The 24,024-nt window shown below is 40.3% G+C and overlaps 1 protein-coding gene across 3 annotated transcripts; it reads left to right on the forward strand.

Moving 5' to 3' along the window:
- The first annotated feature begins 1,353 nt into the window (after positions 1–1,353).
- Positions 1,354–21,911, forward strand: ZFP1 (ZFP1 zinc finger protein). Of its 3 annotated transcripts, none has more exons than XM_040443146.1 (4): positions 1,354–1,499; positions 6,547–6,605; positions 18,285–18,411; positions 19,983–21,911. In XM_040443146.1, exons 2-4 carry the CDS (start codon positions 6,591–6,593, stop codon positions 21,056–21,058), a joined length of 1,218 nt encoding a protein of 405 aa, XP_040299080.1. In that variant the 5' UTR covers positions 1,354–1,499; positions 6,547–6,590; the 3' UTR covers positions 21,059–21,911. The 3 variants fall into 3 exon arrangements, with proteins under 3 accessions (XP_040299080.1, XP_040299082.1, XP_040299081.1); XM_040443147.1 differs by lacking the exon at positions 1,354–1,499 and adding an exon at positions 1,871–2,139; XM_040443148.1 differs by lacking the exon at positions 18,285–18,411.
- Positions 21,912–24,024: the final 2,113 nt, after the last annotated feature.

Genomic DNA, 24,024 nt, shown 5'->3' on the forward strand with positions numbered 1-24,024 from the left:
TTCTAAATTATGCATACCTAAAAATATCAGTGTTTTCCAGGGGCTCAGGGAGTGGGAGGAGGGATGTATGGTGGTGTATACATGTCATTATATATTAGAGTAAATCCTAATGTAAACTATATAGACTTTGGGTGATGTGTCAATGTGCATTTCCCTATAACAAATGTACCACTCTGGGCGGGAATATTGATAGTGGATGAGCCCATGTATATGCAGGGGCAGGTGGCATATGAAATTTTTCCTCAAATTTTGCTGTGAACATAAAACTGCTTTTAAAAATAAACAAAAAAGTTGGGGCACCTGGGTGGCACAGTCAGTTAAACTTCTGACTCTTGATTTTGGCTCGGATCATGATTTCACATTCATGAGTTGGAGTCTGTGTCAAGTTCCACGCTAACAGTGCAGAGACTGCTTGGGATTCTCTTTCTCTCCCTCTCTGCCCCTCCCCTGCTTGCCCCTCCCCTTCTTGCTCGTGTGCCCACACACGCGCGTGCGCAGACACACACACACACACACACACACACACACACACACACACACACACACACTCTCTCTCTCTCTCTTAAATTAAAACAAAAATTTTAAATTAAAAAATAAGCTAGTTACAGCACATGATATCTTTAGGGTAAATTTTATTTTTTAAGATTTTATTTTTAAGTAATCTTTACGTCCAACAAGGGGCTCAAGCCTTTAACCCCGAGATCAAGAGTCACGTGCTCCGCAAGGGCCTCTGATCAATTTTATTTTTATTTTTTAAAAATATTTTTAACGTTTATTCACATCTTGAGAGACAGAGTGTAAGTGGGGGAAGGGTAGAGAGAGAGGGAGACACACAATCCGAAGAAGGCTCCAGGTTCTGAACTGACAGCACAGAGCCCAATGCGGGGCTCGAACTCACAGGCCTTGAGATCATGACCTGAGCTGAAGTCTGACGCTTAACGGACTAAGCCACCCAGGCGCCCCATGGTTAATTAGATTTTTAAAAAGTGAGAAACGTATGCACTTAATGTTACATACGGTTATCTTTGAGAAATTAGATACTTGCTTTTATTTTATACATATTTTCTAATTTAAATACATTATCATGGATTACCTAAGTAATCTTTCAAAGTCAGGTTTGGTTTTTTTAATCTGGGAAGAGGTGGTTGTAATCCATAACCCTTGCTGCGGTAAATGGACAGTCCAGGCCAGGGATTATTTTAGCCTCCTGCCACCCGCTAAACTAAATGAAGACTTTCCAGAGAGTCCCTACAGCGGGGCCCCAAAGACTTATGGGAAGTGTAGTCCCGAGGTTGGATGACCCACCCCTCAGAGGACCCTGGGACGGCTAGCAGCCCTTGCATCTGCGCATGTGCAGTGCTGCGAGCGCGCCGGTGGCTGCCCTTCCCCCACCTCCTGCCGCGAGTGGGTGACAGGGCCCCGGTCTCCGCGCATCTTCGCTGACCGGCGCCGTGACCTGGCTTGGCACTGAGCCACAAGTGGAGGCTGTGCCCCTCCAGGTATGAAGGGGGGCTGCCATGCAGCTACGCGAGGGCTGGGGGCCGCGGAGGAGGAGATGAGGGATGGGCTCCTGTCCGCGCAGGGTGGGAGCCCAAACTTCAGCGACTTGCAGACGTCGGTGACCCTCGGGGCGGTGTCCGGGGCCGCCCCGCGCCGTCCTCCGCACGGGGCTGGCGGGGCCCGCCTGGCCGGACGTGTGGGGGCGGAGACGGCGGGGAGGGAGGGCGGCGGCGAGGGCTCGTCTTCCTCCCTTTGTCAGGAGAAGCGCCTCCGACCGGCCGCCAGCGTCTCCTGTCGCGCGGGAGCGAGTCCGGAAGCCCGGGCGGGTGCGCGCGTGACCAGGCCCCGCGGGCGCGGGGCGAGGCCGGGGGCGGGGCCGCACACACCTGGCGGCGCCCGGAAGCCGCGTGCTGAGTGCCCGAGCATCACCTGGTGCAGGGAGGAATGAAAGCCCCAGCAAGTTTCCTGATGCATGCGGCGTACCAGAGGAGACCTCCGACCTCTTTGCGAAAGCCTTTTCGGCTAAGTGTTCCTCTAATCCTCACACCTAGCATGTGACGTCGCTAGTATCTCAGTTGCAACTGAAGGAAAAACCGGAGGCTCAGATGGGTGGAGTACCCGAGCCTCCCGGTATTTTGTGTAAGTGGCACATGTTTTTTCATTTTCCTTTTGATTTTGTTCCCTGATAGTTTTGCCTTGCAGGCGTTTTGAATTAATTTGTAGTTGAATTTACTGCTCTGGTCTTTTATGGCACTCAGAAGCCTTTTACCACTTTGAGATTACGCAAGTTGATTTATGATTTCCACTGGTACTTTAGAATTATTTGCATTAAAAATCTGCCAATACTTTTATTATCCGATTAATGGCTGCATTTAATTAGGGAGAATGGACACCTTTATGATGTTGGATCATATTGTACGCCATCCCAGTGTTCAAGCCCTGTTTTGTTTTGTCTCTCTTAAGTGCGCTTTATCATCTTTACAGAAGTTTGTCATTTAAAAAAAAGGTTATCATTTTTCTTTATCCTTATGTAGTGTATTGTTGAAAATGAAATCATTTTTCCATCATTTCATATTTTTTCTCTTGTATTTGTTGATATTTTCCACTGTTCTTATTTTGTATATTTGGGATTTCTCCCCCTTTTTGTTTTTGTCTCCTTAATTAGCATAGCTAATGGTTATCTATTATTTAAAAAAATGTTTTTAAGTTTATTTATTTTGAGAGAGACAGAGACAGCGTGAGCAGGGGAGGGGCAGAGAGAGAGAGAGAAAGAGAAATCCTACCCAGGCTCTGCCCTGTCAGCGCAGAGCCAGACACAGGACTTGAACTCACTAACCCACACTAACTGGGAGATCATGACCTGAGCCACAATCAGGTCCCACACCAGGCTTAACCGACTGAGCCACCTGGGTGTCCCTCTATTTTTATTATTAAAGAATAACTCTTTAATATCTGTAGCATCTGTAGTAGTGTCTCCTCCATCATTTTTGATAATGGTAATTAATGCCCTCCTTTTTTTTTTCCCTTTTGGTCAGTATGGCTAGAGGTTTATCAATATTATTGATCTTTTCAAATAACCAGGTTTTGGTTTTATGGAATTTCTCCATTGTTTTTCTGTTTTGAGGGATTTTTTAAATGTTTATTTGTTTATCTTGAGAGACAGAGTATGAGAGTGCATGGCTGGGGTGGGGGAGAGAGAGAATCCCAACAGGCTCCACCCTGTCAGCGCAGAGCCCCAAGTAGGGCTCAAACTCACAAATTGTGAGATCATGACCTGAGCTGAAATCAAGAGTCAGATGCTCAACCTGCTGAACCAGCCAGGTACCCCCCTGTTTTGAGTTTTATGGATTTCTGTGCTTAACTTTATTAGTTCCTTATGCTTTATTTGGGTTTAACTAATTAATTTTTTTTCTGCTTTCTTAAGGTGTAAACTGCGGTAATTGATTAAAATCTTTCTTTTCTAATACAGTTTAATGCTATAACTGTAGTTACAGTTAATATAGGTAATAATTTAATGCCATAATACTACTTTAGTTATATCCCTCAAATTTTGGTATGTTGTGCTTTCATTTCTATTCAGTTCTATGGGTTTTTTAAACTTGTGACTTCCTTTTTCAACCCTTGGTTATTTAGAAATTTGTTGTTTAATTTCCAAGTATTTGGAAAGAAGGAATTAACAGATCTCTTTCTAGTAATTGATTTCTAGTTTAAGTCTATTTTCATCAAAGAATACACTTTGTTACAAATTTCACTTTAGAATGAAAGGTTTGTTTTGTGGCCAAGAATATGATCTATCTTGGGAATTTTTAATATATAATTTAATGACTATTGTGCTGCTGGTGGTGGAGTCTTCTGTAAATACAAAATGAGTCAGGGTGGTTGATAGCGTGGTTCCATTCTTCTATATCCTTACTGGTTTTCTATCTACCTGTTTTGTCACTGAGAAAAGAGTATTGATGTCTCCAACTATAATTGTGAATTTATCTGTTTTTTTTTTTTCTTTCAGTTCTGTCAATTTTTGCTTATTGTATTTTGAAATGCTTTTGTTAGGTACATATACATTTAGGATTGTTATGCCTTCTGGCCGTTTGACACATTCACCAGGTGTTGTTTATCACAGTGACATTATGTAATATCACTCTATTTCTGGTAATATTATTCTGAAGTTTACTTTGATATTAATATAATCACTCTATTTTGGTTAGTGTTTGCAATGCATATCTTTTTTTTCATCCCTTTACTTTTGATGTAGCTATGTTTTTATATTTTAAACAAACCCGCTTATAAACAGTTAAAAGCAGTTGGCCTTCCTTTTTTTTATCCAGTTTGACAACCTTTATCATTTAATTGGTGTATTTATACCAGTTATTAAGATGGTTCAATTATGGGACCCCTGGGTGGCTCAGTCGGTTGAGCTGCCGACTTCGGCTCAGGTCATGATCTCACAGCTCATGAGTTCGAGCCCAGCATCAGGCTCTGTGCTGACAGCTCGGAGCCTAGATCCTGCTTCAGATCTGTGTCTCCCTCCCTCTCTGCCCCTAACCCACTTGCATTCTGTCTCTCTCAAAAGTAAATAAACATTAAAAAAAAAAAAAAAAAAAAAAGATGGTTCAATTAAAATCTACCATCTTGCTAGTTTTTTTTTCTACTTGTCCTGGTTGGTTTTCATTCGTATTTAACTCTTTTTCCAACTACTTTTGTATTAGTTGGTACTTTTATGATTTCATTTTTTTCCTCCACTATTGGCTTATCACTTATACCCCTTTAAAAATTTTTGTTGTTGTTGCCCTGGCATTTACAATACAAATCTGGAGTTAATCACAGTGGACCTTTAAGTAATATTTTACTGCTTTATGTGTAATATAAGATCTTTATAATAATATACTCTCCAATTTCATCATCCCATCTTTTGTACTATCATATGTTGTAGTTTTACATATGCCGTAAGCCCACAAAACTTACGGGCTATTTTTTGACAATCATTTGTCTTTTAGAGTGATTAAAAGTAAGAAGGTTTTCTTTAGAGTCATCTTTATTTTAAGCATTCCCATAGATCTTTATTTCTTGTGTAGATCCAGGTTTTTGTCTGGTATCATATTCCTTCTACCTGAAAAACTACTTTAAATATTTCTTCTAGTACAAGTCTACTGGTAATGAATTCTCTGTTTTTGTTCAAAAAGTTTTGATTTCACTTTCATTTTTTGAAGGATATGTTTGCTGGGTATAGAATACTGGGTTGATAGTTGCCCCACTTTTTTTTTTTTTTTTTTAAGTACTTCAGGGGCACCTGGGTGGCTCAGTTGGTTAAGTGTCTGACTCTTGATTTCGGCTCAGGTTATGGTCGCAGTTTGTGAGCTCAAGTCCTGCATTGGGCTCTCTGATGACAGTGAAGAGGCTACTTGGAATTCTTTCTGGCCCTTCCCTGCTTGTTCGTTCTCTCTCTCTCTCTCTCTCTCTCTCTCTCTCTCTCTCTCTCTCTCTCAAAGAAATAAACTTAAAAAAATAAATAAAAAATAGGGGTGCCTCGGTGGCTCAGTCATTTGAGTGGCCAACTCTTGATTTTGGCTCAGGTCGTGATCTCACAGATCATGAGTTTGAGCCCTGCACTGGGCTCTGCACTGACAGCATGGAGCCTGCTTGGCATTATCTGTCTTCCTCTCTCCCTGTCCCTCCTCTGCTCTTGCTATGACACACTCTCAAAAATAAATTAAATACATACATACATACATACTTTAAAGATGTCACTGCATTGTCTTCTGGCTTGCATAGTTTTTGATGAGAAATTGACTGTGATTCTTTATGTAGTTCCTCTGTATAATGTGTCATTTTTCCCTCTGGCTACTTTCCAGACTTTTTATTTAACCTTGGTTTTCAGTGGTTTGAATATGATGTCTTACATATTTGTTTGGTTTGGTATTTATTCAGTTTAGATAAACTATTTGAGTTTCTTAGAGCTATAGTTTGATATCATTATTTTTTAAAAATCCTCAGTCATTATGTCTTCAAATACCTCTTCTGTCCCATTCTTGATTGTCTTTTTGGGATTCCAATGACATGTTTGTCAGGCCATTTGATATTGAACTATAGTCTTTGGATTCTCTATTTAATTTTTCATTCTACTTTGTTTTTATGTTTCATTTTGGGTAATTTCTTGCTTTCTTTTCCATTTGATTTTTTCTTGCAGTTTTCATCTTTTCTGAAATTTCCCATTTATTTATGTTGTCCGCCTTTTCCATTAAAGCTTCTAAAATATGAATCATAGTTATTTTAAATTCCCTGTCTGATAATCATCAGTTGAAGTTTGTGTTGATTGCTTTGTCTCTTGATAGTGGGTTGTCTTAGTTTGGCCTTTTCTGGTGTCTCATAATGTTTGATTGAAGGTAAGTGTTGCCACCATGATTGTTTAGGTCCCTTCTGAAGAGGGCAAGGGACTCTCCCAGTAGGTGGTGTTTTCCCAAATGATGTGTAAGGATTTGTAAATAAGTCATTGTAGGAGATCCAAAGCAGGTCACATCATTAATAACAGTATCTTCCTTTTTCTTTCAGTTCGGCCTTCATAGTTCTCAGCCTTTACCCCAAAACTACAAAAAATGAACAAATCCCAGGTGAGTTGATTGTTTTTCCTAGTTTTGTTTTTTCAGTGCATTTGAGGAAGTTTATAAGGACCCAGAAAATGAAACATAAAGGCAGAGATGAGCAAAACTTAAGGAAAATGTAGTAAGAATAATTGATCAATACCAGCAGCCAAAAAGCAAACCAAGTTAATTGTCTTGAATTGATTATGAGTGGCATCTCCTTCGTTCTCTGATATCAGGTCTGAGTAAATTTTATGGACCTTCATACAGATGGTGTTTTGGACAACATCCCCAGAAACCATGGGTTTATCAGTTTGACTCTGGTTATTTTGTATAGGATTCTTCACTGCAAATGCAGGATTTTGTGTGTATCTTATTTTTTCAGTCAAATTAGCAGGATGCCAAAAAACTCAGTAAATATCTGGGTGTGTATTTAAATTCTCCCCCCAGACCTCCACAATACCATTACTTTCATGAGTAGCTTTCATGAGTAGCTTTACTGTCATTACTTTCATGAGTAGCTTTCTTTTTTATTTACTTTTTATTATTTTTTAAAATTATTTTTTAATCTTTATTTGTTTTTGAGAAAGAGAGAGACAGCATGTGAGCAGAGGAGGAGCCAAGGGAGAGGGAGACAAAGAATCTGAAGTAGGCTCCAGGCTCTGAGCTGTCAGCACAGAGCCTGACGCAGGGCTCGAACTCACGAACTGTGAGATCATGACCTGAGCCGAAGTCAGACACTCAACTGACTGGGCCACCCAGGCGCCCCAGACTTTTTATTATTTTTTTAATGTTTGTTTATTTTTGAGAGAGAGAGTGTGTGCGTGCGTGCCCGTGCGTACGAGCTGGGAAGAGACAGAGAGAGGAAGACATAGGATCCGAAGCAGGATCTGCACTGTCAGCACAGAGCCTGATGTGGGACTCGAACTCACAAACTGTGAGATCATGACCTGAGCTGAAGTCAGACGCTTAACCAACTGAGTCACCCAGACTCCCCACTTGAGTAGCTTTTCAGAGTTTATATGTACATATTTACATGAGTACAAATACAGGTTATTATAGGAAGCATATTAATCATGCTGATTTGTTTATATGTGTTTTGTTTTTAATTAATAGACTTCATTTTTTAGAGCAGTTTGAGTTTATAGAAGATGTGAGTGAAAAGTACAGGGTTTTTGTGTATTCCTTCATTCCTTCCACACACACAGTTTACCCTGTTATTAACATCTTGCATTAATGTGGTACACCTGCTACTGTTCATGAGCCAATATGAATCCTTTAAAATCTGTAGCTTACATTAGGTTTTATTCTTGGTGTTGTATGTTCTGTGGATTTTGACAGATACATAATGACACGTACCCACCATTGAAGTTTCATACAGTATAGTTTCCTGCTCTAAAAATCCCCTGTGCCTCATCTATTCATCCTTCCCGCCCCACCCCCTCAGCCCCCACCTCCCTGAGCCTCTGGAAATTGGTGATCATTTTAACTGTTTGCATAGGTTTGCCTTTTCCAGAATGTCATATAGCTGGAGTCATACAGTGTGTAACCATTAGTTTTTTTCACTTAGAAATATGCATTTGAGGTTCTTGTATATCATTTCATGGCTTGATAGCTCATCTTTTTTTACCATTGAATAATATTCTGTTGTGTGGATGTACCACCATTTATTTATCCACTCACCTATTGAATGGCTGCTTCCGAGTTTTGACAATTATGGATAAAGCTGCTACAAACATTCACGTGCAGGGTTTTGTGTGCAGATAAAATCACTTATTTGGGTAGGTACTAAGGAGCGTAACTGCTAGATCGTATGGTAGGAGTAGGTTTGGTTTTGTGAGACACTGCCAAAATGTCTTTCAGGGTGGCTGTGCCATGTGGCACCCGCACGGGCAGTGAGTGAGAGTTCTGCTGCTCCACATCCTTGCCAGCGTTTGGTGCTGTCGGTGTGGTCGATTCTGGCCATTCTCATAGGTGTGCAGCAGTATTTCATTGTAATTTATAGTTCCTTAATGACACGATGTTGAGTATCTTTTCATATGTTTATTTTCCATCTCTGTATTTTCACTGAAGAGGTGTGTAGTAAGGTCTTTAACCCATTTTTAAATCAGGTTGTTTTCATATTGTTGATTTTTAAGAATTCTTATATATATTTGGGATACCAATCCTTTATCAGGTATGTGTTTTGCAAAGATTTTCTCCCCATCTGTGCCTTGTCTTTTCATTCTCTCAATTTTGTATTTTTATCACTCAGTAACATATCTGAAGTCTTTCCATAAAAAAACTTAGAGTTTCCTTATTATTTTATTGTGTAATGAACAGAGAGTATATAAAGCATTGTAATACTTTTATGTGCATCATAAGAATATATATAACAAATATGTGTGCATTAAAGAATAATAAGAAAATGGGCACCCATGTACCTTACCCAAGTTAAGAACTAGAACATTCTCGGGGCGCCTGGGTGGCTCAGTCGTTAAGCGTTTCACTTTGGCTCAGGTCATGATCTCGTGGTTCGTGAGTTCAAGCCCTGCATCAGGCTCTGTACTAACAGCTCAGAGCCTGGAGCCTACTTTGGATTCTGTGTCTCCCTCTCTCTCTGCCCTCTACTGCTCACATTGTCTGTCTGTGTCTCAAAACTAAAGAAACATTTAAAAGAAATTAGAACATTCTCTGTTCTTGATGATACATTCTCCCATTGAATCATCCTAGTAGGTATCCTCTATCTTGACATTTTTGTCAGTTACTCCCCTGCTTTTCTTTTTTTTTTTAATTTTTTTAAAATGTTTTTTTATTCATTTTTGAGAGAGTATGAGTGGGGGAGGGGCAGAGAGAGAGGGAGACACAGAATCAGAAGCAGACCCCAGGTTCTGAGCTGTCACAGAGCCTGATGTGGGGCTCGAACCTACAGACCGTAAGATCATGACCTGAGCCAAAGTCAGATGTTCAACCAACTGAGCCACCCAGGCGCCCCTCTTTCTTTTCTTTTTTTTTTTTTTAAAGTTTATTTATTTTGAGAGAGAGCAAGCAGGGGAGGGACAGAGAGAGAGAGACTCTGTGCTGATAGCACAGAGACTGATGTGGGGCTTGATCCCACAAACTGTGAGATTGTGACCTGAGCCAAAATTAACAGTTGGATGCTTAACTGACTGAGCCACCTAGGTGCCCCTCCCCTGCTTTTCTTAAAGATTTTACCACTTATCTACATATATGCCTCATCAACATAAAATTTAGTTTTGAGAAACTGTAACTGGAGTTTATATTGCCTTGTGTTGCATAATTTTCTTTCTGATTGATGGAGTTCTTTTTTCTTTTGCTTCCAGACCCTAAGATTTAAGATGTCCTTATATGCACCCATGTTCCCTTTTGTCAAGACTTGGGTTTTGTTTTGTTCTGTTTTAATCGCTGTTTATTTTAAAGTTTTATTAGCCAGTATTAACCAAAGAGAGATGAAACCACGCATGCATTATCGGTGATAGTCTAAAATGATACAGCCTTACTGGGGAAGCAGTGTGTCAAAAGTTATCCAATAAGCATAAGTCTGGTCGTGTCCTGCAATTTTGCTGGTATTGGATAAAGGTTTCTAGGAGAAGATGAGCTGAATACAGTCTCTGAGTCAGTCTGGCTTCAACTTTTCTGAGAATTTCCAAAAATTCCATTTGGAGAAGTCATTGGCAAGGTCATGAGAAACATAGGAAAACATAGGGCTTACATGGTTGGGGTATCTGGCAGGGTCAAAGCGTGAATCAGGTATTGAATGTCTGGTAGAAATAGAATTAAACCAGGTGGTTGCCTGTATTCGCTGCTTCTTAGCCTAGTGGTAACTGCCAACTGTGAGGAGTCCATCAAAGCAGGACGCTTTTGTAAGGTGGAGTGTCGTCTGATGCAGGGTAGCCTGGTGTGGAAGGTAGAAGTAGGAGATGTCACCAGCACACGTTGAAAACAAGTCAGACTGAGTGCAAATAAGAAACTGGGCCAGGCTCACCCAGGCATTCTGCCCTCGGGTTAAAAAGGTGGTACAGTGGCAGTAGGCTTTTTGTGTATGACGGGCCTCAAAATGCCTGCTTTTGAGTTGCGCTGTTCCCATGTACGACAAGCAGTTTGGTATCAGTGGACATCCCTGCCACCCTGCAGTCTCTTTCAGACTCCTGGGGATTTCCTTCAGCTCTGGTATCGATCTTTTGTTTGCCTCTTCCCACGTCTTTGTCTTTTTTGGGGTCACTGTTGTTTTATTGGTGTACATTTTTTAGTATCTTCTTAAGAAAGGCTATGGGAGAGCATTTTTTTAGGCTTTACGTTTCTGAAAATATCTTCATTCCATTGTGATGCTTCCTTGATGGATAGTATCAGTGTGGATTTGTCCATCCGTTGCTCTGGTTCTGTCAGCTGTTGCTTAATGTAATTTGAAGCTGTGTTGAGCACATGCACATTTATGATTGTTCGGTCTTCCTGGCAGACTTACCCTTCTGTCATTTTGGAATACTCCTCTTTATCTCTGGTAATATAAATATAGCCACATCTCCCTTTTTGTGATGAGGTGGTATATTTTTTAAGTGGCTTCTGTAGGGATTATAGCTTATATACTAATCACCTGGAATTAATGTTATACCACCTCAATATGTTCCAAGAACAGTATACAGTATATTGCGGTGAATTCTTGCAGCTTTTATTTGTCTCTATACGCCTTTTGACCTTTGTTTTGAAAAATGTTTTTCCTGGGGTAGAATTCTAGGGCTTCTTTTTTCCGTAAGTATGTTAAAGATGACGTTCTGTTTTTATCTCACTTCTGTGGTTTCTGTTAAGAAATGAGTCTTCACTTTTATTGTTTTTCCCTGAAGGAAAGGAATCTTTTTCTTTTGGCCGCTTGCAAGATACTCTGTTTTTTTCTGGCGCTCACCAGTTCGAGTGTGATGTGTTTAGGTATACTTGTCTTTACATTTATTCTGCTTGGGCTTTGTTAAGTTTCTTAGATTTGTGGCTGATGCTGTTTACCATATTGGGGAAAATTCTTAGCTGTTATATCTCAAATATTGCTTCTGTCCCATTTTTTCCCTCCACCTGTGAGACTACACGTTATATATTTTTGTTTTTAGCATTTTAAGCAATAGTATATTAGACTTTTGGGCCATACTTCACATTTCTTATGTTTTGACTTTTCCCCCATTTTTTTCTCTCTGCTTTAGTTTGGATATTTTCTTATTGGCCTGCCTTCGAGTGCACACTTCTTCTGCTGAATCTAATCTGCTATTAAGTCTATACAGTGTGTTTTAAATTTTAGTTGAAAACGATTTTTGCAGTTCTGCAATGTCCATATGCTTCCCTTTTGTAGATTCCAGTTCTTTGTTGAAATATTCCCATACTTCATCTACATTATCCATCTTTTTCTCTGTATTTTTTTTTCCTCTTATGTAAACTCACAACCCCAAGATCAAGAGTTACACTCTTCTGACTGAGCCAGCCAGGCGCCCCTCTCTGTATTCTTTAACATATTACTTTACAGTTAATCTGAAGTCTTGTGTGCTAACTCTAACCTACAGATTATCTCTACATATGCTTTTGACTGTTGATCTCGTTTATTGTTTTATTGTGCTATTTTTGTTTTTCACATGTCTAGTAATTTTTGTTTGTATGGTAGACGTGTATGACACACACTTCCGCTCTGAAGAATATTACGTTTTGTTTTGCCAATAATTTAACTGTCTGGCAGAACAAAATTGTTGTCCTCTACTAATTCTCCTAGAGGCTTTCCCTCCTACTTGCCCATATTAGGAACCACCCAAAGATCTGAGGTGAATTTTTATGCAGAATTTTAGACCCTCTTCTCTATGCCTTCTTTATGTTCATTACTTTGCCCCCAAATCTCCGTTGCTTTGCAGACCCAAATGCTAATTTTTATTTTTTCAATGTAGCAATGGTGCCACTTGCTGCTTCAGTTCTATTTCTCTGTGGTACTGTTAAAAATTACCTTTAGGGACATTTATGCTGTATATAGAATTCAAGATTGATATATTCTTTTCTTGCAGCATTTTTATCATCATTGGTAATGTGGGCCTCCCGTCATGTTTGCTGTTCTTTCAATAATTGTAGCCGTGCAGTGGTTGCTAATACCTGCAAGTTGTTATATGTATTTGTCCAGCTTTTATTGTTGTTTTCCTTTCTCAGAATTTTGAAGTGATCGCTTTTTAGTGTTGTAGTCATGAAGTACAAAGGCCTTTCTATCTATCAGAACGTGACCTTTTAGGGGCGCCGGGGTGGCGCAGTCGGTTAAGCGTCCGACTTCAGCCAGGTCACGATCTCGCGCTCCGTGAGTTCGAGCCCCGCGTCGGGCTCTGGGCTGATGGCTCAGAGCCTGGAGCCTGTTTCCGATTCTGTGTCTCCCTCTCTCTCTGCCCCTCGCCCGTTCATGCTCTGTCTCTCTCTGTCCCAAAAATAAATAAACGTTGGAAAAAAAAAAATTAAAAAAAAAAAAAAGAACGTGACCTTTTAGTTGTCTCCTGAAACTTGTAGAATTTGCTCTTTGTATCCACTGTTTTCATTTTTTTCTGATGATTTGTGTTTTAATTCATGTTTGCATGACAGTTCCCAAGATAGTTCTTCTCACCTTTTTTTGGTTTGATTTTGTGAAGTGTGAAAATGCAGAGAAATACAAATGAAAACGGATTAGGCTGAGCTATATGAAATAGCAATGTTTGTATGTACAACAGTTGCCTGTCAGCAATTTCAGTATGGTCCAGCCTAATAATTGTCAACCTATTACAGTATCCAAGTCAACACTGAACATCTTGGCTTATTTGCTTCCATACACTATGTGTATTGAAGGTTGTTATGTTACACAATTCACACATGAATTCTGTCTCTTACGCTTTCTCACCATCATGGTTCTGACCTCCCTTAGCAGGCTCCCATTCCTGGCATTAAGTCACCTTATTCAATGCTAAAATCCTGTTGACCATTAAAGATTGTTTCCTCACTTTAGAGGTGGCCAATAATGTAAGTTTTGTGCAGGTCTGTCCACTTCTTTTCATATTTTTTACACATTAAATAGAATTGACAGAATTTGGGGTCATGATTTATACATATTCTTGGAATTCTCTTTTCACTAATTTTTTTAATGAATTATTAATGTTCCTGTGCTAGCTTTTCTGTACCTTTTATTTTAAGGCTTTGTTATTTAAGTTTGCATCTTTTTTTTTTTTTTGAAGACTTGTCCGAAGTCTTTTTTTTTTTTAAAGACTTGTCTTGACCTTTTATTAAATGTTTATTCTATTTTATTTTATTACTGGTTTTCTTCTCCTTGTCACTTTGAGCATTTTTCTTCCTCTACTGGTGTGTCAAAATATATTTTTATATTTCTTTTAAAGGTTTAACTTACTCTTTTTTAGCTTATATTTTAAACAAAACTTAAAAAGCTAATCACGATTTATATTTTCCTTCCAAACACAATACTTTCTCTGTGTCACAACTCCCAGGTTTCTGGCATCCAAAAATTAGTTTCAGCTAATTATTTAATACCTCCTTCCCACATCCCATATATACGTTTTTTAATAACTTATTTTGCTGACTTCTTTGCTCCCTGATGTTTTACATCCAACTGATTCTTGCTATGTTTGTCTTCTTTATATTCACATCGTTTTACAGCAGTAAAAAAAGCTAGCACTTATGTGACATTTACTATGCAGTAGTTGTCATTTTACTAAATTTTTTTTTTCCAACGTTTATTTATTTTTGGGACAGAGAGAGACAGAGCATGAACGGGCGAGGGGCAGAGAGAGAGGGAGACACAGAATCGGAAACAGGCTCCAGGCTCTGAGCCATCAGCCCAGAGCCCGACGCGGGGCTCGAACTCACGGACCGCGAGATCGTGACCTGGCTGAAGTCGGACGCTTAACCGACTGCGCCACCCAGGCGCCCCCAGTAGTTGTCATTTTAGATCAGGCTGCTAAACTATGTCTATGAGCCAGATGGCATTCTGCCTTCCTTTTATATGGCTCATAGCTAAGAGTGGTTTTTACATTTTTTTAATGGCTATGAAAAAAATCAAAAGAATAGTATTTCACGATGTGAGAATTATATGAATTTCACATTTCATTGTCCGGGAATCAGGCTTTTTTGGAACATAGCCATGCCTATTTGTTTGCGTATTTCCTGTGCCTGCTTTCACGGTGCAGTGGCAGACTTGATTGGTTGTAGTTGAGACTACATGTGGCCTGCGGAATCTAAAATATTTACTACTTGGCCCGTTGTAGAAAGTTTGCCAACTCATATTCTAGCATTTTCAGTACTTTGAAGATACTCTGTTGTTTAGTGGCTTACATTGTTTCTGTTGAAAAATCAGCTAGCAGTTTTATGTGCCCTATTAGGCGGTGCCTCCTTTTTCTTTTGGGATTTTTAACAGTTTTGTGATGATGTACATAATGTGATTGTATTTGTTCTTCTTGGGGTTAATGCTCTTCTCTGGTCTGAGGAGAGTTGTTTCGGAAAATGCTAAAAAATCTAACACCTAGAGGGGAGAGTGGAAGGAATAAGACACCTTTAACAAAAGAAAGCAAAATGATTGCCGCAAGAGATACAAACAAAATACTCCAGGGTTTAAAACTGAGCAGGAACTCACAATAAGGAAGGATCATGTCTAACTGTGATGTAAGATGTGACCTTACTGGGAAGACCTTTGCTTAGGAAAGCCATGGGAAAGAGGGATGGAAAAGAAATTTGGTGTTGAATGCTGGGCTAGTGGTTAGTTTATCAGTTTTCAGGAGGTAATGAATAACCACGTCTAATCAAGGTAAACGTTAAAAAAATGCATTTTTGACTTATATTTTCATATTACAATGGGTTAATCAGTATGTAACCATCGTAAGTCAAGGAGGATCTAATAGTTTGAAGAGTTGAGGAAGGGGTATTAAAAAATGGTCTGTTTTTGGGGCGCCTGGGTGGCGCAGTCGGTTAAGCGTCCGACTTCAGCCAGGTCACGATCTCGCGGTCCGTGAGTTCGAGCCCCGCGTCGGGCTCTGGGCTGATGGCTCAGAGCCTGGAGCCAGTTTCCGATTCTGTGTCTCCCTCTCTCTCTGCCCCTCCCCCGTTCATGCTCTGTCTGTCTCTGTCTCAAAAATAAATAAACGTTGAAAAAAAAAATTAAAAAAAAAAAAAAATGGTCTGTTTAGATGTCAACTATGCTAGCTCTACCTCTATTCATGACCATAGGCTTTCTAGCCAGAATACCACATTCCTTCCAGATGGAAACTATATACTGTTTGGGCAAAAGTTTTTGAAGTTGGTCATGCTTGACATCCCTTTTAATGCTATGGTATATGACTGTGTTTCATCAACAAGTTTTTGACTTTTTTGTTTGTATGGAGTATGGAAAATAAGGAGAAGAAATACAGAAAATTTTCATATTTGATGGTAGAGTCATCTCTAAATTATTAGAACTTGAGTCCAAGTAATGTGCCACAGGTTTATCCCCCTGTTGGTCTGGCAGCCATACAAAAGTTCTTATTGCATCTGTCATTTGGCCCAGTGGGTGTAGATAAATAAATCCATGTAGTTGTCATTCAGGCCAAGAAATAGAAAATAGCCAGGATTCTTGAAGCTCTTGTGAAATCCTCACTGTGTAGCTGGAACTAGTTCATTTTTATTGCTTTATAAGACTCGATTATTTTAGTATACCGTAAGAAATCCATCTATTGATGAGCATTTGTTTTTCTGGCTCTGGGGTCCTATGTAAAATTTAACTGTGAACATTCTTTTTTATTGATTTTTAATTTTTTTTTAACATTTTTATTTTCGAGAGGCAGAGAGAGAGCATGAGTCGGGGAGGGGCAGAGAGAGGGAGACACAGAATCAGAAGCAGGTTCCAGGCTATGAGCTGTCAGCACAGAGCCTGACATGGGGCTTGAACCACAAACTGTGAGATCATGACCTGAGCGGAAGTCAGACGCTTAGCCGGCTGAGCCACCCAGGCACCCCTGATTTTTATTTTTTATGGAGATAGAATGACATATAGCATTATTAGTTTCATGTGTACCACGTTATTTGATATTTCTATATATTGGTAAATGATCAGAATAAGTCTGGTAAACATCCATCACCATATATAATTTTTTTTTTTTTTTTTACTGGAATGAGAACTTTTAAGATCTGTTCTCTTAGCAGCTTTCAAATATGAAATATGGTATTGTTAATTGTGATTACCACACTGTACATTACATCCTTATGTTGTATTTATTTTAAAACTGGATGTTTATACCTTTTGATCCCTTTTACCCCATTTAGCTCATTCCCCACCCTGACAACCAATCTGTTCTTTGTATGCATGAACTTGGTTGTTTTGGTTTTTGTGTTTTATTTTAGATTCCACATAGAGGTGAGATGATACAGTATCTGTCTACTGCACTTAGCATGATGTCCTCAAAATCCATTCATGTTGTCACAAGTGGCCAGATTTTCTCTTTTACGGCTAAGAAATACTCCGTTGTGTATATATGCCACATACTCTTTGTCTATTATCGGACGCTTAAGTTTCCCTATCTTGGCTATTATAAATAATGCTGTAGTGAATGTGGGTGTGCATACATCTTTTCAACTTAGTGTTTTTATTTTCTGTGGATAAATACCCAGAAGTGACATTGTTGGATCATGTGATAGTTCTATCTTTTGAGGAACCTTCATAGTGTGTTCCTAAGTGGCTGTATCAGTTTCCCTTTCCACCAGCAGTGCACCAGCGTTCTCTCCATATCCTCACCAACATTTGTGATCTCTTGTTGATAACAGCCATTCTAACAGATGTGAGGTATTATCTCATTGTGATTTTGATTGGCATTTCTCTAGTGATGTGCTGAGCATCTGCTCTTGAATCCATTGGCCATATGTAGGTCTTCTTAGGAAAAATGTTCAGATATTCTGCCCATTTATTAATTGGATGGTTTTATCAGATGATTTGCAAATATTTTATCCATTTAGTTGGGTGCCTTTTCATTCTGTTGGTGGTTTCCATTCTGTGCAGGTGCTTTTTGGTTTGATATAGTTCCATTTGTTTATTTTTGCTTTTACACCATTGGTATGGCTTGGATATGGTAGAGAGATCTCTACTTACGTCTGACATTTTGCCTTGTAATTGGAAGTTCGTCTGCTGCCTTTAAATATTTAAAGGTTTAGGGGCCCCTGGGTGGCTCAGTCGGTTAAGTGTCCAACTTCGGCTCAGGTCATGATCTCACAGTCTGTGGGTTTGAGCCCCGCGTCGGGCTCTGTGCTGACAGCTCAGAGCCTGGAGCCTGTTTCCGATTCTGTGTCTCCCTCTCTCTCTGCCCCTCCCCTATTCATGTTCTGTCTTTCTCTGTCTCAAAAATAAAGGTTTAATTAACCCTTTAAACTTGATACCCCCCAACATGAGTATCATCTTTGTACAGATAACTTTAAATACTGTGTATTTGTTTACCTATTTATCTTCCTCTACATATTTTCAGAGGAGAAACAGTATTTTATTAATCTCAGATACCTGTTGTATATGGCAAGTGCCAGAGATCTAGGGGATCTACATAAATGTTTTATTTATAAACATATTTTTTGGAAAGATGAGAAAACAGTGAAGATGTCAGTTGGCGTCCTGTGTAAATTTTACAAGGTAAGAGTAAGTTTTCACATATCCTTCCTACATTGCCAAATGCCGATCATTTCAGAATGAATAGCCATCTGAGTAATATGCCATTTCAGGGATCGGTTTCATTCACCGATGTGACTGTGGACTTCACTCAGGAGGAATGGGAACAACTGGACCCCTCACAGCGGATCCTTTACATGGACGTGATGCTGGAGAATTACAGCAATTTACTCTCAGTGGGTAAGCACAGCTTTTAGTGCAGCTGCGTGTTGGCCTAGCATTTATGTCCTTGCTCAGTTAACAAAAATTCTGAGCTTCTGAATTACTACCATGTGGTTGTGGGCTGCAGCTTCAGGTGTTAAAGCCGAGAGACAGTGGAGACGCTGAAGTTCTACCTTCTTTATTTGGGGGATTTCTGAGGTCTAAGCAGATAGGAGCTGTGTTCCATTATGAAGTTCTCTGATATTATCGAGTCAGATGTGATTTTCAAGTTGGAACAACAACAAGAGGTATAGATAGCATAGTAAGAATGGTCAGGTCAGAACTTTCTGGGGAAGATGTCAAAAGAGGGAAGGAGCATCAGAAGCCAATCCACGCAATATTCTAGGGATTATGAATGGGGATTGAACTATTTTCAAATATTTTTTAAGAATCAATTTTTCAGATTCTTAAACCTTTAAAGATGGCCAATACCAGATGATTCCTCAGATATCAAAATCCTACCTCCAACTATCAGTCTGTCTCTGCTTAACATTTTTTGTTGAACTTTTATATTTTTCTCTCACACTTGACCCTTGACATTTACCTAACCTGTCTTAAACCTTTGTGATTAGCTGCTCTTTCATTCGTATTCCCAGTTTGCCAGAATGGTGACTTTGATATTTTAGGTGATGGAATTGGTGTAATAGATTCTTCTGTAGTCTAAGAGTGATGCATTGTCCTAGACACAAATGCCAGCAAGATCACCAGAGTCAGGAATGTTAAGGCTGGGTCAGTCTGATCCTTAAGATTCCTTCCGGTAACAGCAGCACCAAGACCTGTTTAGAGAAGAAATCGAACACATTAGAAGGAAAAAAATGTGTTTCAATGGAAAAAAGTAAAACACATGATTCTGTCGCAAGGATCTTGAACCCTTGGATTTATTTTCCATTTCCTTCAGACTATGGGTTCTGGATCTTGTCATCCATTTGCAAAAGTTGTACATGAGAGATTTGGATCTTGGCAGGAGGATTATGTCTGCAGACCTGTGAGCAGCATTGCTGTTAACAAGGTGTGTGGCTTGCAAGAGCAGAGGAGAAAAAACGGGGAGAGAGACGAGGAGTGTGGAGAGGAAGTGCCCGTCTGACCACAGCAATTCAGAGCCTAAGTGGCAGTTGCTAAACTCAGATCTGCCCAGGCTGCTTGCCGTTCCCTTCGCATCTTCGTCCACTTGTTCTCTTGGTCTGTGCTGACTGTTCCGTGTCCCTGGCGACACGCTGAACCTCCTGCATCCCTCGACTTGTCAGCTTGCCTACGTCATTTGTGCCCTGTCTGCTGCCCTTTGTTTTTATTTCACTTTACCTTTTAAGGTCGTTCTGTAATCTGGCAGTGCTACTCGAGTCCATTGTCAGCTTCCATTCTTTTTTTGCCACAGGCTTTTTTGGTCTTTCCAAGCTTAAGAACTAGGCAGAATTTGCAATGGAGACTTTTTAATCCTGGAAGCCCGGATCCCATACACAGAGACAGCCCTACGATGGAACACTGGTGGAGACTTCACATTCTCTAACATGGCAGGAAGGGGCTGACAGCGTGTCTCGTGTGCTCTTTCCTAGAGGTGTGGAAAGCTGACGACCAGATGGAGCGGGACCCCAGCAACCCAGATGAGCAGGCGAGACCATTTATCATTTTTAAGAACCAAACCCCAATTGAGGAAAGAGGTAATCTCTTTGAAAAAACGTTTAATCTGAGCACAGATTTTGTTTCCTTAAGGCAAGTACCCTATAAATACGACTTATACGAAAAAACCTTGAAGTCTAATTCAGACTTACTTAATGGTAATAGAAGCTATATAAGAAAGAGAGCTGATGAGTGTAACGGATTTGGAAAAGCACTCCTCTATCTGAAGCAAGAGAAAACCCATCATGGGTTGGAATACTCTGACTATAATAAAAGTGGGAAAGTCTTTAAAGAAGCCATTTTTAAACATCAGAAAATACGAAATTTGGTACAACCTTTTATTTGTAATTACTGTGACAAGGCTTTCTCCTTTAAGTCACTCCTCATTAGTCACAAGAGAATACACACTGGAGAAAAACCTTATGAATGTAACGTGTGTAAGAAAACCTTCTCCCATAAGGCAAACCTCATTAAACATCAAAGAATTCATACAGGGGAGAAACCCTTTGAATGTATTGAATGCGGAAAAGCTTTCACCCACCAGTCAAACCTCATCGTTCACCAGAGAGCACATATGGAGAAGAAGCCCTATGAGTGCAGTGACTGTGGCAAGACATTTGCCCAGAAGTTTGAACTTACTACCCACCAGAGAATTCATACAGGAGAACGACCCTATGAGTGTAACGAGTGCGCAAAAACCTTCTTCAAAAAGTCCAACCTCATTATACATCAGAAAATTCACACGGGGGAGAAACGCTATGAGTGCAGCGAATGTGGAAAATCCTTTATCCAGAACTCACAACTGATCATACACATGAGAACTCACACGGGAGAGAAACCCTATGAATGTACCGAATGTGGCAAGACATTCAGCCAGAGGTCAACCCTGAGATTACATTTGCGAATCCATACAGGAGAGAAACCATACGAGTGTTCTGAATGTGGGAAGGCCTTCAGCAGGAAGTCCCGACTCAGTGTCCATCAGAGGGTTCACATGGGGGAAAAGCCCTGAGACTGCAGCTAGCTTGTTCTGTGGAAAAATCCGAACCCTTCCAGTGGGGGGCAGACCGCACAAAGGTACTGAAGGAACGGGGACACGCGGGGCGGTGGGGGGATACAATCCATCAAATCAAAACACATGTAAAAACAGGATCCCCTAAGAACAGCCTTATACCCAAAGTTAGATACTCTGCCCAGCTAAAGCGTACATCCAGTTGTAAATAGACATGCTTAGTCCTGTTACAGTGAGCTTTTTAAAATCTTGAATTATTCTGGGCAGCAGCATAAAGGATCTGCAGCCCATACCCCGGGAGTTGAGTGGCTGTGTATGAGATTATGCCCCAAAACACAAATCTTGTCTTACATCTATACATGTAAATTTAACACAGTCACTGGGAGTTGGAAATTCTTGTCCTCTGATAGTTAGGACATGAGTAAGATTTTCCATACTCAACACCACGTGTCTTTCAGTACCTTTACAACCCAGTACGCATTCCACATGAACTAGGTCACAGTTTTAGTAGCGTGTAGCGTATGTTTTCTCCTGCTACTTGATGGCATAGGGAAGTTGGTCGGACCATCGTTATTCAGCTGCCTCTTCAATAAACAGAAGACAGTGTTGAAGGTTTAACTTGCTTCGGAGGTTGCTAAAAGCATTATTCACATCGATATATAAGTCAGATAATTCAGAGGGGATTTAGGGAGTGAAAGACCACTGTGGGCTGTCACTCAGTGTAGGCACCACAGCTGGAGAGAGTGCCCACGTCCCTCGTGCGCAGTTCCTTTGCAGTGGGGTGTTTACATATAGATGCCTGTCTTTTAACATACTGTGTAACCCATAAACTACTTGTGCTTTTATTTGTGTTCTCCTGTTTCTCTTAATATTTTATGGATTGTCTTACAAAAAGTAGGATGTGTATGTGGTTCACAAATGTTACATTTCAGAGACTTCAGAGAAAAAAATTAATAAATGTCTTAGTGCTTTTTCAAATGTCCACATGCACAACCCACTTTAAAAATGCATTTTTGGGGCGCCTGGGTGGCGCAGTCGGTTTAGCGTCCGACTTCAACCAGGTCACCATCTCTCGGTCCCTGAGTTCGAGCCCCGCGTCGGGCTCTGGGCTGATGGCTCAGAGCCTGGAGACTGTTTCCGATTCTGTGTCTCCCTCTCTCTCTGCCCCTCGCCCGTTCATGCTCTGTCTCTCTCTGTCCCAAAAATAAATAAACGTTGAAAAAAAAAATTTAAAAATAAAAATGCATTTTTGCCACATCCTGTGTAAAGGAGGCATTTTCACTCCCTGGGTTTCACTGTCATCAGCCAAGAGCATTTCCCTTTGGAACCTGAGTAAAAGTTAAGCCTTTCTTTTAAAGGTTCACACACACTTTATAAGTTAGACTTTTCAGTGATCTCTCCTTATGTGTTTAACAACCTAAAAAAACTTGTTGCCTAACTCAGAGGTAAAGTATCTTACTATTGACTTCAAATTCCCAAGTTCCTCTCCCTGTCAGTCATGAATCACACACTAGAACTGTCACTGGGAACTGGCCTTTCTTTTTCCTTGTTTTTGAGTATCATTGATGTGCTGTGACCACCCATGAATGTGAGTGACTTTCTGAACAGATTCACAGAACATCTATAGTCCAGTAAGTTTGTCTTTGTCAAATTGTCATCTTGTCTACTACTGGCAAGGAAGCAGGGAAGAAGATTCATCTCACACACGGCTGTTAGAAATGTAAGTTGCGACTCTGTCTCTGAACATTAGGAATATACGTAGCCTTCAGGGCACCTGGGTGGCTCAGTTGGTTAAGCATCGACTCTAGGTTTCTGCTCAGGTCATGATCTCACGGTTTGTGAATTCGAGCCCCGCGTTGGGCTCCACCCTGACAGCATGGAGCCTGCTTGGGATTCTCTCTCCCTGTCTCTCAGCCCCTTCCCTGCTTGTGCTCACTCTCTACATAAACATTTAAAAAATATATACATACTCTAATCCAGGAGTCTTACTCCTGGGGATCTATCCCTAAGAAAAAATAAAGTGCCAGTACTTAAGATTATATGTTTATCAATGTATATTGTATTTTTTGATAAGGACAAAAGAAAATGTGAACAACCATCACTAAGAGAATGATTGAATAAACTGCAGCAAAATATGCCATGGCTGGCTGGTGTTTCATGGAAAAGAATGTGTAGGAGCAGATGCCTCCACATCAGATTGGGGGGTGGGGGGAGGTTGTGTGTACACCATGTTTTTAAAATAAAGGTCTAAAAACCTTACATGTATGTATATCTGTGTGTATTTTTATTAATTTATGGACCTGGAGAATAGAATTCTATATCAAGAATATAATTACCATTAAGTCCAATGGAAAACTGCTCATGTATCCCTCAGTCCCTAAGTTAACCCTCATTTATACTAAAACAATACACTAAGTCATCATGCAGCTAAGTAATTAACATAAGTTAACACCATAACACCAGGCAGGTTCTCTTCCTCCATAACAAACAGTTCTGTGCTGTTCTCCAGCTCTAGCTTTCATAGCTGTATGCTGTGTGTGAGGTTGTGTTCTCCGTGAAAACCTGTATTTGGCATTCATTGTTCACACAATGAAACCGTTCACACACACACACACACACACAAATAGTAAAGACAGACACCTGGGTGGCTCAGTCGGTTAAGCATCCAACTTAGCTCAGGTCATGATCTCAAAGTCCGTGGGCTCAAGCCCCGTGTCAGGCTCTGTGCTGACAGCTCAGAGCCTGGAGCCTGCTTCAGATTCTGTGTCTTCCTCTTTCTCTGCCCCTCCTCCGCTCTCATTCTTCTTTCAAAAATAAACATTTAAAAAAAATGGGGGGAGAGACCAAGATGTAGGAGGTCCTCTCACGCTGGGAAGTATGTGTTTGAAGGTAGTGGGAGGCCTGTGGGACTGGCCTCAGATCACTTTGCTCAGGACAACAGATGCTGTAATGTTGAAAATCAACTC

Source organism: Herpailurus yagouaroundi, unplaced genomic scaffold, assembly GCF_014898765.1.
Source record: "Herpailurus yagouaroundi ecotype Mexico unplaced genomic scaffold, PumYag 190, whole genome shotgun sequence".
NCBI lineage: Eukaryota > Metazoa > Chordata > Mammalia > Carnivora > Felidae > Herpailurus > Herpailurus yagouaroundi.

Bases quoted from the DNA above. Each gene is read 5' to 3' on its own strand.
- ZFP1 (XM_040443146.1), top strand. The intron at 18,412-19,982 runs GTAAGCACAGCT...GCTCTTTCCTAG, and splicing joins CAGCAATTTACTCTCAGTGG to AGGTGTGGAAAGCTGACGAC.